Source organism: Carassius auratus, chromosome 26 (assembly GCF_003368295.1).
Source record: "Carassius auratus strain Wakin chromosome 26, ASM336829v1, whole genome shotgun sequence".
Taxonomy (NCBI): domain Eukaryota; kingdom Metazoa; phylum Chordata; class Actinopteri; order Cypriniformes; family Cyprinidae; genus Carassius; species Carassius auratus.
The window spans coordinates 3852989-3867427 of record NC_039268.1 but is presented as its reverse complement, the minus strand read 5'-3'; the positions used below and the strand labels follow the sequence as shown (position 1 = coordinate 3867427).

Genomic DNA, 14439 nt, shown 5'->3' with positions numbered 1-14439 from the left:
GTAAAACATGGTCTGAAATTTTTTAATGTAGTTAAGGTTTTTAACTCAAGGTGTTATTAATTCAAACTAGTAAAACATAAATTGTTACAAATTTTATAAAATGCAAATGTATATGTAAATATCATAGACTGTATAAAAACATGGACGTAGTGTTCGTGATGTCACCTGTTGGTTTCCGAAGAGCGTTTTTGAAGCCAAAAATAGGCAGAGCTGCATGTCACTCCCGGATAATCAAAAATAGACAAAAAAGCGGGTGCTGGTTGCTCAAACCACGCCCACCTAGCTCAACGGTGGTGAATAGCAGCAGCAATCCAACTGTCACTCAAGTGGCTAAGCCCATAATTATGCAGAACTTTAAGGCTTAATAGAATTTAAACAGATGAGTTTTATAAAAAAAAAAATCCCTCCCCCCCACAGTTGTCACGATAGGCAAAATTAGCTATATAGTCCAAAATAATTTTTGGTACCAGGCTGTAAACATGCTTTTTCTGCTGTAAAGTTGGGCATTTTAACATGGGGAGTCTATGGGATTGACTCTGTCCTTTTGGAGCCAGCCTCCAGCAGTCAGTCGATGAATTATAGTTCTAGTCATTTCCGTGTTGGTTTTTATAAGGAGCAGAAGGTTGCCGCTTGGTAAATACAAGCAAATATTAACGCTAATTTGAAATATTATGAAATACTATAAATCACATTAAATAATACTATATAATAAATATAATAATTGCCAAAATGTGTAGTATACAATAGCATACACTATAATTAGAAGATGTGGACACCTGAAGCCTTGCATGGTAAAGTTAAAAATTGTTCTGCCCACTTTTACAAAAAAAATTTGGTAAATGCATTCTAACCTTATAAACGCAATAAAAAAAATATTGATAGTGTCAAAAAATTTCTTCCTTAACTTTATTTCCCCCCTCTCTCTCAAGATTCCTGCTTTTATTTATCTTTTACTTTTGTTTCAGGACTCCAGCTGAGCAGAGGGTTATTGAAACCGGGCCTGATGGACAAGACCCTCAAAAACAGGAGTGGTTCACCAAATACTTCTCTTTCTGAGGTCCCACAAACCTTCGTCCATATCGGTCCCAACATTTTGAGTACAAGCTCACCAAAGTCTCCTTTTTCTGCATAATTACACTCAACTGCAAGCTAACACCAAATAAGCTTTTCTACAGGATGCATCTTATCCTGTTGATCGAATGGCAGCAAAAAATAAATAAAAAATACCTGAACAGTTCTGCAGCAAATCCAACATGGACAACTATTAATTTATAAAAATGAACTGCCCATTCTGGATTGCTAGAGATGTGGTGTGGACTGCTGAGACTTTTCTGAATAAAAAAAAAAGAGAATCCAAGAAGAGCTGGTTTTGCCATACTATGCCAAAACTGTAACTGTAATCTCAAGATAATTAATGTATATCAATAAATTACTTATTTTTGTTTTTAAATTGCATGATTGCATATTTTCTTTATTTGTTTTTAATATCTTTTTACAGAAAATCATAATACTGTCCCCTGGACTAGACATTTCGAAATATACAGGTCTATCTATCGTGTTAATTAAAACAGAAATGTTTCACTGAAATAATTTGCAGTTCATAAGAGCTTCTGTAGCTGACGGATAGTTGAGTATCTCCGACTGGAAAGATTTGAGGGCGCTCTTCAATGTCCTCTGCTGGTTGCTCTGGGCTTTGCTCTTGTATTTAATGCTCAACAGTTTATCAGCCAGATAGTGCAGCCACAACACGTTAGAATGAGGATTATAGTTGGACCAGAAGTTACTGAGACAGAGAAAATGCAAAGAAAACTATGAGAATCAATCATTCAGTGGTTTAGAATGAAAGAATTTGAAAGATGTTTTGTCTAAGGCTAAAGTACATACTTGTTTTCTTTCTTCATTAGACGGTAGATTTCAAACTGATAATCTCCTTGACCCATAAACAACTCCTCATCATTAGATATATCACATGACACCGTCAGTCCATCTAAAAAAGAGAGAGACAAACTAAATTATTTCAAAATTTACAACAATTTCATATTCATTGTATCAGGCTGTAGAAAGTTGTTCACCTCTTACCAAAATTTTACTCTTCAATTTTCATCAATATATTTGAATATAGTAAAAACAACAAAAAACATATGACTGTTTTATAGACAAGCAACATTAATTTAAAAACATGACTGGTAACAGGGTTGCAAATTTAGCCTAATTATAACTCTCTTAAAAGGTTACATACTCTACTATACTCTCATTCGGGCGTTATAATCAAGGAACTGCGGTGCCATACCATGGGTGAAGCAGGCGAAAATGCGCTGCATAATATCCCTGCGCCTGCTTCACCCATGGTACTGCAGCAAAGTTCCTTGATTATTATGCTGGAAGGAAAGTAGTAGTTCCTAGCATATCAGTCTAGAAAAACAAATGTTACATTTTCCGTCGGTCTTAGTACACAATGTAACTACAGAAGAGTCAAGTTTTAAATAGGAAAAATATAGAAACTCTTTGGTCATTTTTGAGCGAGATGCTAACGGTCTAATCAGATTTAATGATTTTAATGCATAATTCTATGCTAAGCCAGACCCGTAGATCAGCTGAATGGGAGTTGGAAAATTAGCCTTTTTTTTTTTTTTTTTAAAGTGGAGTGTTCCTTTAAAGGGTTAGTTCACCAAAAAAATAATATTATGTCATTAATAACTCACCCTCATGTCGTTCCAAACCCGTGAAACCTACGTTAATCTTCGGGACACCATTTAAGATATTTTAGATTTAGTCCGAGAGCTCTCAGTCCCTCCATTGAAACTGTGTGTACGGTATACTGTCCATGTCCAGAAAGGTAAGAAAAACATCATCAAAGTAGTCCATGTGACATCAGAGGGTCAGTTAGAATTTTTTTGAAGCATCGAAAATACATTTTGGTCTAAAAATAGCAAAAAATGAGTAGATCTTTTGTTCGGCTCAGTGTTCATCTTCAGTTCTCTCTTCACAGCAGTCCAGTCAGTGTACTGTTTGAGTACATGAATTACTCCAGGATATTGGTTTGTTTGAACTCAGTGGGAGTGTCAGCCACAATAAAAAAGTTCACAGCTTAAGTCATTTGTGGATTAATGCGTATTGGAGACACGAACCGTTTTAAACGATTCAATTCGATTTGGTAAAACTGATTCAAGAAGATTTGGTTACATTGAATGATTAATTCACGAACCGGATATGACAAACTGCTTTGTTTTGAACCCTCTCACAACAGACACGGAAGAACACACAATGATGAATAAAGTCGTATTTTTTTGCTATTTTTGGACCAAAATGTATTTTCGATGCTGACCCTCTGATGTCACATGGACTACTTTGATGATGTTTTTCTTACCTTTCTGGACATGGACAGTATACCGTACACACAGTTTCAATGGAGGGACTGAGAGCTCTCCGACTAAATCTAAAATATCTTAAACTGGGTCCCGAAGATGAATGGAGGTCCCACGGGTTTGGAACGACATGAGGGTGATTTATTAATGACATACTTCTCATTTTTTCAGTGAACTAACCCTTTAAAATATTTTGGATGAAAACTGGGAGGCTTGTGACTGTCCCATAGACTGCCAATTAAATTACACTGTCAAGGTCCAGAAAAGTATGAAAGACATCGTCAGAATAGTCCATCTGCCATCAGTGGTTCAACCGTAATGTTATGAAATAACAGGAATACTTTTTATACACAAAGAAAACAAAAATAATGGCTTTATTCAACAATTTCTCTCCTCTGGGTCACTTCACATCACCGTAGCACCATTTTGGAGAATATAAGCTGAAGGCAAACTGCGTATGCTATACTGTGCCATGTCACAAGGATACGTTTTCTGCATGTATTTACACTTTGATTTGAAAGAAAACAGCACATCTTTGTGTCGCGGTTGACAAGAATGTAAGCTGCATGCGTTCATCGGTTATCCTCCAAAATGGCGCTATACGGTGATGTGGAGAGACACAGAGAAGACAAATTGTTAGTCGTTATTTTTATTTTATCTGCATACACAAATTATTCTCCACACTTCATAACGCTACGGTTCAACCAATGATGGCAGATGGAATATTCTGACGATGCTGATGGACCTTAACAGTGTAATTTACTTGGCAGTCTATGGGACAGTCACAAGCCTCCCAGTTTTCATCCAAAATATCTTAAATTGTGTTCCGAAGACGAAAGAAGCTTTTATGGGACTGGAACGACATGTGATTAAGTGATTCATGAGGATAATTTTGATTTTGGGGTGGACTATCCCTTTAAAAGGATAACTTTGTACTCTTATGGTCAGTAAATGAAATTGAACAAATAAATGAACAAATTGTACTCTTTCTTCATGACACTTATGCTACCTTCATTAAAGCGATACAAAGTGTAATAAAAATCTGCAAACTTGTCCGTAAACAGCTAGCCAGTTGGGACCGAATATTGATTTGTAGCTAATATATGAGAAATTTGCGAATTAACATTTGTAAAAACTAAGAGAATGTTAAATTATGCCATAATAAATTCTACAGACTGTCAAAATTATGTTGCTGCATTATTTAAATTGTTAGATGCTGTGGAGAAAAGTTAAGGAAGGTCTCTGAATTCAAGACAAAAATCACATTTTTATAAATGAGGCTAGGAAGACATGCAAAATGTATTTCATGTAGGTTAACATATACATCTATAGTAGTTAATAAGCATGGGATTCGTGACTAATGTTATGAAAACAAGTCACAAAGGCAAACTATTTGCACTAAAAAGAGTAAGAGAAAGAGTTTTGTCTTAGACTGACCAATCTCCAGGCGTGAGAGTGAGTAGTCGATAACGTTGACGTGAACCCCTCGTGTCTCTATGGAATGCACGGTTCCATTCAGAATAAACTCATTGTGCTTGTGCTTAATGTTCTTCACCAGGATGTTTCCCCAATGAAGATCTCTGAAACATCAGCACACAACATTTACTTCAGCTTACACAGAAAAGGTTTTTACACATTGTACATTTATAATAAAACTTCAATTTCAGTTTTAAACATGTTACCTGTGTTCAAAGCACAGTGCTTGCTCAGCTACAGCCAAAGCTGCAGTAACTTGATGTAGAACACTCTTGGCCTGGACCATAGAAGATAGCTGCAATCAATGGTACACACAAAAAAAAACTTTTAACTTGTTGTAATGATACATTATAGTTCCAAGCATATGGATGCCCCACTTCTAATTAACAGGTTAGGCTATTACATTGATTTTTAAAGGAATATTTCACTCAAAAATCAATGTATTTTCATTAATTACACGCCCTCATGTCATTCCAAACCATAACACTTAATTTGTGTTTGGAAAATGAACTTGTTTGAAATTAAATCTGAAATTCCATCAAAATACAAAATTTGGAATAAAGGTTTTCTGAGACTTAAAAGCTTTCTGGTTTCATTAAAATATTTGTTTCAAAGATGAATGGAAGTCTTATAACTAAATGATGACAACATTTTGAACCATACAATGACAAAAGCATCAGTGAGGTCAGGAACTGATGTTGGCCTGAATTCACCTCGAAGGTGTTCAGTGGAGTTCAGTCTTCACAGAAATTACTGGAATAGCACAACCTATATACCGAAGCAAAAAGGCTAAACTCGTGTGCTAGATACCTTTCCATTCATGTTCTCTAGATCACTCCCTCCAAACTCAAACTCCAGGATTAAAAACAGCTGCTCGTCTTCAAAGAAATCTGTGCCAACAGAATAAATACATTAATAGACATTGAATGCCACAATACAATTAAACAGCGTAAAGATTGTTTAAATTTTACCTTACCAGGTCTGTCATTCTCAGATCCCTTCAGGCGGTCAAACTTGTCCCAGGCTTTGAGCAGAGCTTCCGGATAGCATCCACGAACACAATGTAGACTAAAAATTAAACCAATAATCAAAAAACATCTGTGTTCTTCTTTATTCATTTAACTATAACACACACAAACACAGACTTTTATTCACCTGATTTTATACCAAAGCTAGCTAAGAAAAAAAAGCTGCATACTTGTTGAGCCCAATGAAACCATCTGTCTTGTTAAACTCCTTCGTGTTAAGGCTGCTCAGCTCCCTGTAGGGACATTAAAGATGTGTATGAATATTTACACAACATTACATTCAAATGTACAATAGATATGCTGAGCTACGCCAGGCTTCCTACTTGGAAATGATGATTTCATGGAGGATTTCGCCAAATGTTTTCTGGTGTTCACCATTGACCTGCTGACTACCTTCTACTGGGATGATCTACAGAAATTACATTCAAACATTACTTTTGTAAGTTGCATGTATATATTTAAAAAAAATCACCCTATGATATGTCAGACAGTAGTTAGTACGCTTTTACAATAAAACCATATGTGATTAAATTGTGAACATACTTTGAGAGCAACAGTCTCGTTGGACTCATTTATGGTTGAGAAGACCTCTCCAAACGTCCCTTCTCCGATCTTGTTGCAGTGTTTCATGCGAGATGGAGGGATGCAGTCACTGAAGGAAAGTGGGCCGCTCTGCTGACATTCCTGATACACTTTTTCTGCATCACTTATATCTTCATCATATGAAATCTGGACCATAGACAAAGGAGGACAGTGAAAAAACAACAACAACAACAAAAAGAGAAGAGAGACAAAATAAATCACTGAGTGTGTGAGAGTATACTCAATCTGGATAAAAAATAAAAATAAAAACAAATGTTCCAAAATATGTTATACCATATTACTTTTCCATTTTACTGTAGACATTACATTAACTTACTTTTTTATCGATAGAGTTGTAATGTGTTTTGTGTGTTTGAGTGTATATACATAAATATACCTGTATATATATATTTTTACCTGTCTTAGTCCCATCAATACAGGAAAGTTTACAAGTCTTAGGGATACAGTGTCCCAAAATAACAATTGTTCATTAGTTTTGATGAGTGAACACAGATCTCTTTATGTCTTTACCATGGGGGTGTTCATGGTGGACCGGAGCATACGTGAAGGTGTGAATCTGGATGGTGTGCAGACAGGGGAACCAAACAAGTCTAGACTGTTTTCAGCTGGAAACCTAGAGCCCGGGGACTTCAAATGAGACTGAACCAGGCGTCGAGGGGTGGGGAATGCTGTGGTAAACACACACAAACATTCAGCAATTTACACGTAATCGGTGCTTTAGGAACAGTGACAAGCACTTAAGTCCATTTGACACACTTTCAAGTTCTCAAAGGGAGAGAGAGGTTTTAAAACACAGGTGTCACTGAAAGCTTGCCGCAGATCATATATGATGTATGAATCATCTAGCCTGCTGTAAACACTTACCAGTTTTCTTCTTATGCAGGGACAGTGCTGCCTTTAGTCGGCCCCAGGAGTGTGTTGTGATTGTGTCAGGAGTGAAGTTGGCCAGGATGGAAGACAGATTCATTTGCTCCATTCTGAGAGGTGTCACAGCCAGACCAATCCCACTGGTGCCCTGCTGCCAGCCCCATGTTGAGTCCTGTACGTACATACAGAAAAAGAGACCAAGAAACACTTGGATAAAATCAATTGAAAAATCTGTGGCATTTTTCATCTCTGAAAAATAACATCTTTCAGCCAAAGACCCACTTTTAGATTTAATTTACTAAACACAGAATAACAATGTGCAAAGGGGGCTGAAAGCGCACATCCAATATTCTATAACGACTTTACATTATATATACCTGTACTGAAAAAAATAAATACATAAATAAATCTAAAAGTGCTGAAGCATATCACTAGGTAGTCAGATGTTGGTCTGGGATGATAATATATATATATATATATATATATATATATATATATATATATATATATAACCTTAACAATGTTCATTAAAATATATAATTACTCACTCCCTTTTAAGTTAACAAACATTGCAAAACTAAAAAAAAAATTACTTAAAATTTAACATTTTAATTTTGCGTGTAAAACATTTAAAAATGATTTTAAATAATTGTAATAATAATTGCAATAATAATAATAATAATAATAAAAAATGCATACATTTCATAGATGATTTAAATAAGCAATTCCCAAATTAACTGCAGGAATGTGTGAACCGAGTGAGCGGTTACATCATAAAAACTCAACTGTAAAAAAAAAATTTTTCATTTACTAGTAAAAGAATTGAATGTATTCTTGACAATGATAACTGACCCCTGCACAAGTGTCAGCTCCAGCAGACAACATGCTGCCACAGGAACTGTAGTCTCCTGATACAGCTTTTTTTCTTCCTTCCTTTCTCTTGCGCTTTCCATTGAATTCTCCAGTACCCCTCTTTGACCAGCGGCTGACATTAAGTCCACTCACGCAAACTTTACGACCGGTGCCAGAACCAGCACCTGTGCGTTCTTTAGGCACAGCAGGTGGTCGTGTTTTGCTAGGAGCTGCAGAGGAAGGTGGAGAGACCGGAGGTAGCTGGAAGGATGCTGACAAATTTTGAACAACTGCTTCAGCATTACGGGGAGTCCTATTATTTACTAGACTGTTTAGGATAATATTCCCTGTCTCCTTATAAGGTGGAGAGGTGGCACTTTCCCTGTGACAGGTGTATGGGGACTCGGAGCAGGGTGCTTTTGTTGGCCCCTGGTGGACAGAAGGATATGCACCCAAGTCAAGACGTGGAATTCTGACAGCAAGGGAAGATAACAGACATTCAGCTTTAAGACGCCCAGTGAGGGACTGGTTTGAGCAAACTGCTCCAGGAAAAGGGGAAGTGGAAAGAGAACTTGAGGAGGAGATATAGAGTGATGATTTGGAAATTGAAGAGAAGCTGGATGATAAGGTTACATAGGTTTTGCTGTTCTGAGTGGTTGCTGCCACAGAGGACTCCAAACAAACTGAAGCAATCTTCTCTTCCCCTTTCCTGCTGAAGCTTTGTACCATGTCTGAGACATCTGTTTTTTTGAGCTTAATGGTTACATCCACTGTGCGACACCTACATATCAGACAAAACAGACAAAACTTAACCGAAACTTTTCATTCAAATAAAAAACATATGACAGTTTTACAGTACCAGTCAAAGGTTTGAACACTATTTCCCACATTCAGAAACAGACAGAACATCAAAATAATGAACTGACAAAACAGCCACTTTGCAGCGATTCCAGCATTTCATGAGGTTCATCCTGGGATACTTTTTAAGCAGTATGTATGTTTGCTGAAATTCTTTTGGCTGTTATTCCCTCACTTTCTGATCAAACTTTGCTCTGTTAATGTTTTGCAGTTAATGCAATTTTAATGTTAGTGCAGTTGTTGTTTTGTAAAGAGATTAATGTTAATATTATAAATGAACTGCTCCATCATTATGAGTCACTTTCACCCACATACATTGTGTTTTAAGCACTGACTGAAAGTGGAATTCTAATTACATCACAAAATAATGGGACAGGTTTTGTCCATACAAAAAAAGGGAACTAATCTAAAACAACAGGAAATCAAGCTGTGTATGATGATAATCATGCATATCCATGCAAAAAGGTACATGTTTCTGCATGAGTTTGTTGTGAGCAGAATGATTTTAAAGTCTGGTAGTGTTCAGATTATAAATGTCATGTAGTGTATTCCAGCCTACAGTACAGTTATGAAACAACACAACAGTGATTAATCGATGACAGAATTTCCATTTTCAGTGAAATACTCCTTTAAGTAAAAAACAATTATTTTTAATTACAATGTAATGCATATATTTTTTATTTTTGCTATATACTCCTCTACAGATAACAAAAAAAAAAACACCACTCTCTAAAAAAAAAAAAAAAAAAAAAATCAGTGAATAAACAACTATTACTCACCTCTTTTTTAGCTCATCTGTTAAAGATTTTGTGTGTGACTGTGGTGACACACATCCAAAACTTGTGCTTGGCTGTGCAGGCATGGCCTCTGCACATCCTTCTTTTACCTGATCCCTCTCTCCATCCCCGGTTCGTTCTTCCACAACCGCTTCCTCTTCTCCCTCCATCCGCTCCATCACTCTCTCTCCAGAAGAGATGCCTGGGTTTGGGAGCTGTTGACTTGTCTTCTCCTGTGCTGTGTGCTCACAAACTCTGACACTCTTCAAACTATGAAGGCTGTTGTTGTTTTCTGTAGGTTGGTGCATTTCATCAAAGCTAAGGGAGGAGATCTCACTGATGGAGGGCTCTGGTAAGTTTTTGAGCTGTCTGCAGACAAGGGAAGGGGTGCTTGATAGCAGGGGACGTTTACTTGGGAGCTGCTGGTCATCGCTATCATTGAAAGAGACCTCAGCCAGAGCCACACATTTGTGTGAGCGTTTGCGGTTCTTGAGAGCAGCTTGATTCTTTGAGTCATGTATATCCATGTCAGATGGCCTTCTGCTTGCAACACGCTTATTTTTGGAGAATGAAGGGAGGAACTCATCTGAGGAATCTAGTGTGCGGTGAAGAACAACAGACTAGGAGGAAAGGAAAAAAGCGGGAAAGACAAGAATCCTGCTTTAACGACAGTCCATCAGAATTTACTCTCTTGCATACAAAGTAACCCCAGTATACTGTTACTTACTATCCTCTTAGTTTGGATAGTTGCCAGTGGTCTTTTGCGTTGTGTAACAAATCTCCCCAAATGGGGAGGGTCTAATACCTTCTTGGAACTGCAGAGGTACAAAACAACATTTGACTTATGCTGACCGTGTTATGCATTATTAGATTTTTCACAAAATATGTTACAAGCTTACCCAGCACATTCATCAGCAGATGTTTTAGAACGGACTTCATTCTTCATCATCAAGGCGTCATCCTCATATTCACTGCTACTGAAAACGATTAATTGTTTATTTCGTTTTGCCTTTGTTGTTTGAGTTCTCGCAGCTGTTGTCCTTACTGACGGTTTTGCATTTGCCTTTTTTCTGCCAAAGCAAAGTCATACAGAACATTGAAGACAAAGATAATAGCTGTTCAGTCTACTGAGTATTTCTAATGGGTTTTAGAATCTTCAAATGATGAGTAAAATAAGATCTAGGGTTCATGAAAGTTGACAGAAAATTCTTTATTGAAATAATATATTCTCTGTGTTGATAGTTTATCTGTTCTACACAATGTTGTTTAGTTGTTAAGCCACAGTCCTGACCTGGATGATACAGACGGCCTGTAGTTTTCCTCATCACTCTCTTTCTCCTTTACGGCAGCCATGCCTTTGCTCTTTGCAGCACGGGAGCCTGGTTCTCTTACTCTCCTTAGAACAGAGAATGGAATGAGAAATTGTAATGCATAATAACAACTTGCTTACAGAAGAGTTTTGTAATATAAAATGGCAATGTTAATGAATAAATAGGTGAGAGCAAGTTTTACCGTTTCTTGGGATGTGTGATTTCTGATATGGACTGATCTGATGAGGGGGTGCTTGAAAAAGAGAAAGCTGCTTTCTTCAGGTCAGGGGAGAACCAAGGCTCCACCTTTCGCATTCGTTTACTGTACGTCTTGATAAACACCGGCCCATTTTTTCCTGTTGCATTCATTTTGGATCTTTACTACAAAGTAGAATTTGTAGAAAACCATTACCTTATAAAAATGGAGAAATGATAACTTGTAACTTAAACTAGAGCATGTGCTAGCCAAAGCAAGGTCTTGGGTTAAAGCCCCTGGGAAATCATGAAGTGACCCAAAACAGAAAACACAAATGTAATTCCTCTGCTAATAAATGTATGTATGATGAATGTTAGTAACACTTTACATTGTTTAATTTGTTAATATTACTCAACTTAAATCATTTAGCATGAACTAACAATTTATAATACTTCTACTGCATTTATTAATATAATTTAATATCAAACATGGTATCTGTTAACATAAATTAATGCAATGTAAACAAACTAACATGAACATTTTTATTAACCAAAATTAACACAGGTTAATAAAAGCTATAAGAATACATTTCTCCCCGTTAGTTCAGGTTAATAAATGAGACCTTACTGTACAGTGTCACTATTAACATTCCACCTCACAGTCCCCGAAAAGACCATCTTTACAGATGGAGATTACCTAAAAAATCATCATGTTTTAGTCTTATTTGAAATGTAGGTTTTCTAGAGATTTGTATAAACTATTTATTATTTAATGATCCCTTGAAACAGTTTATGTAACGTACCAACACAAAAATGAAGGCACTTAAACACAAGCAGAGAATCAACTTGAACGTTCAGTGACATTTCACTGACAGTTTTCAAATATACACATTTCCAAGGCAAATGTCCTAGATCAGAAAGGATCGAACGGTTTGCAGTTACTAACAGACTTTCTTGATACACATTATTTGAAATCATTTGAAAATAATTAATTAATTATTGACTGCTTACATGCATAACCAGCTATCGTTATACAGGAAGCAACTGCGCTACCATACCCATATTTTAAAAAAACAAAAGCGTTATTATGTTGACAATTAAATTTACCTCAACAACTTATCACCATGTAGATAGCTTCTGAAGATTACTTAATAGCCGTAGAAGCAAACAATGTGAAGTCTTCGATTACAGAACCAATGAACAATACTGAGAAGGGCCATACTGAAGAACCGCTTTACGTTCAAACCTGAGAACAGTTGCTGATTGGCTTTTTCTTCTTCATGTGTAACGGCGGCTCGATCTTTTGGATCATTGTCGCCACCTTCTGTATACTGTGGACTGTACACCCTTCTGAAGGGCTGCAGCAGCCATCATCCGTGCGTTCAGCTCTGCCTTATAAAATTAAACAAGTGCCTTAATTGCAAATTAATACACTGCTTAGTCCAGACTTTTAATCATGTAACAAACAATCCATAATACTTTTCATATTAGATAGTAGGTCTACTGATATCACAATTTATGTAAAAAAAAATTCAAGTTAAAAACAAAACAAAAATATACAGTAATTATAGCCCATTACTCATTTAATACATTAAATGTCTACGTTAATAGTCATTCCTACTATTGGGTGCCTTTAGACATCATAAAATGTAGAAACTAAACACAGATTTTAAAATTACGTTTTGCATAATAATGATAGAGAGATGTAAAACATCTGGGGGGGGGGGGGGGATTGTGGTCAAGCTCAGGCAAATAAATTTAAGCATTTAAAAGGTCATCAAAAGGTTTATGATTTTAATGAATGGCCATTGTGTACATTATCTTAGAAAACATATTGTCCGTTTAAAAGCTGATCAGGTAATAAATTATTCAAATGTATAAATTACATATATAGATTACTTTCTTGTAAGCACATTGTCAGAGTTATGGACCTGATATGTTTATCTTTGTTCCATGTAAGTCGTGCCCTGGTTTTCCCATATGTTTCCTTAAGCCCTTATTTGGTCCTTCCTGTTTCCTGTTTTCTGTTCCCATTATGTTCCCTGATTAGTTCTCCATTAGTTCCAGATGTGTTTGATTAATTAGCTAGCTTACTCATTGTACTTAAGCTCTGTTTTTCATTTTCTCCAATGTCTGGTGTTGCATGTCTTCATGTCTGTCGATGTTTGTAACCTTTTGGTTTGACTAAAGTCTATGTTGAGCATCTCCTGTGTCTCCCTGTTCCCTCGCTCCTTGAAAAAAAACGTATAATAAGCGGTGCCCCTTTGTCTTTTTGTTTTAGTTTTTTTTCCTTTTCTTCCTGCGGCAAGGAATTAGCTGCTTGCTTCTCCTCCCTAGCCTGCAGATATCTCATTTTTGTGGAGTATGTGTGAGAGTTCTGTGGGATCGCTGTGAAAACAGCGCTGAATGATGACATGTTAAACTCTCTGTTCTGGATCGGGGCCAGTTGCTATTGCCCAGTGGACCTGCCAGACACCACAGGATTGAGCTGGAGGAAAGTGATCCTTCGGGCCGGTTTCACAAAGCTATTCAGACCGGTCTATAGTGTTACTTTACTCATAGACTAATGCAAGTTAGACTGTTTCACAAAGATAAAGACTGACTTAATTTAGACCAAAAAAAAATAGACACCTTACACCCAGGCTAACTTAGGTCTAAGAGTCTGTTACCTTGGCAACCAGCAGAAACAAACAGCCAAAAGAAAAGTGGAAAATGGCTCATAATTTGTGGTTTGCTGACGACGTTATGGAGAGAGCTATGAGAAGGGAATTATCCTGGTAGCACTGGTTTTATTCTTTCAAAACATTCTGCAAACATGAAAGGCCTCATGTATGATTTCTTTATATTTTCTTCCCAGCTCACAAAGAACTGAAGAAAACTGGAAGGCTTTTTACATGTTTTTACCTTTCTGTGTTTACTCCTTCTCAAGCACCAACCATGTTGGTGAGGGAGTGTATATACTCAAAACAAAATGGATGAGTTTTAAAAATATTAATTATAAATATAAAATACACTCTTTTTGGTCAAAACTCTAAACATTTTAAAACGTTTTAAAAATGTCCTCTACTAGAATGCCCCCAACTGGTCATTCTTTGAAGAAGCATAGAAA

At 36.6% G+C, this 14439-nt stretch overlaps 2 protein-coding genes across 6 annotated transcripts in view; one reads left to right on the top strand and one right to left on the bottom strand.

Annotated features, from left to right (window-relative positions):
- The window catches only part of fam184b (family with sequence similarity 184 member B), a 32607-nt gene extending 31155 nt beyond the window's left edge, over positions 1-1452 (top strand). The window contains exon 19 of the mRNA XM_026203726.1: positions 966-1452. Coding sequence (XP_026059511.1) covers positions 966-1056 — 91 coding nt within the window. The 3' untranslated portion in view covers positions 1057-1452. The remainder of the gene's footprint in view (positions 1-965) is intronic.
- Positions 1443-12591, bottom strand: haspin (histone H3 associated protein kinase). Of its 5 annotated transcripts, XM_026203728.1 has the most exons (19): positions 12438-12587; positions 11959-12027; positions 11338-11516; positions 11117-11221; positions 10725-10895; positions 10553-10640; positions 9829-10445; positions 8192-8972; positions 7337-7511; positions 6983-7140; positions 6413-6598; positions 6193-6278; positions 6040-6102; positions 5818-5909; positions 5652-5731; positions 5048-5136; positions 4803-4945; positions 1885-1987; positions 1443-1783 (listed from the first exon to the last, which is right to left on the bottom strand). In XM_026203728.1, the coding sequence occupies exons 3-19, from the start codon at positions 11502-11504 to the stop codon at positions 1579-1581; spliced, it is 3309 nt and encodes a 1102-aa protein (XP_026059513.1). In that variant the 5' UTR covers positions 11505-11516; positions 11959-12027; positions 12438-12587; the 3' UTR covers positions 1443-1578. The 5 variants fall into 5 exon arrangements, with proteins under 5 accessions (XP_026059513.1, XP_026059512.1, XP_026059515.1 ...); XM_026203727.1 differs by lacking the exon at positions 11959-12027 and having other exon boundaries at positions 12438-12591; XM_026203730.1 differs by lacking the exon at positions 11959-12027 and having other exon boundaries at positions 11338-11547.
- Positions 12592-14439: the final 1848 nt, after the last annotated feature.

What these genes read in the sequence shown, in the direction of transcription:
- haspin (XM_026203727.1), bottom strand. Translation starts at nt 11,504, where the DNA reads ATGAATGCAACAGGAAAAAATGGGCCGGTGTTTATCAAGACGTACAGT. An exon ending in ATCACACATCCCAAGAAACG is followed by an intron (nt 11,222 to 11,337) that starts GTAAAACTTGCT and finishes CTCTGTTCTAAG; the next exon opens with GAGAGTAAGAGAACCAGGCT. An exon ending in GCACTGTGCTTTGAACACAG is followed by an intron (nt 4,946 to 5,047) that starts GTAACATGTTTA and finishes CTGATGTTTCAG; the next exon opens with AGATCTTCATTGGGGAAACA.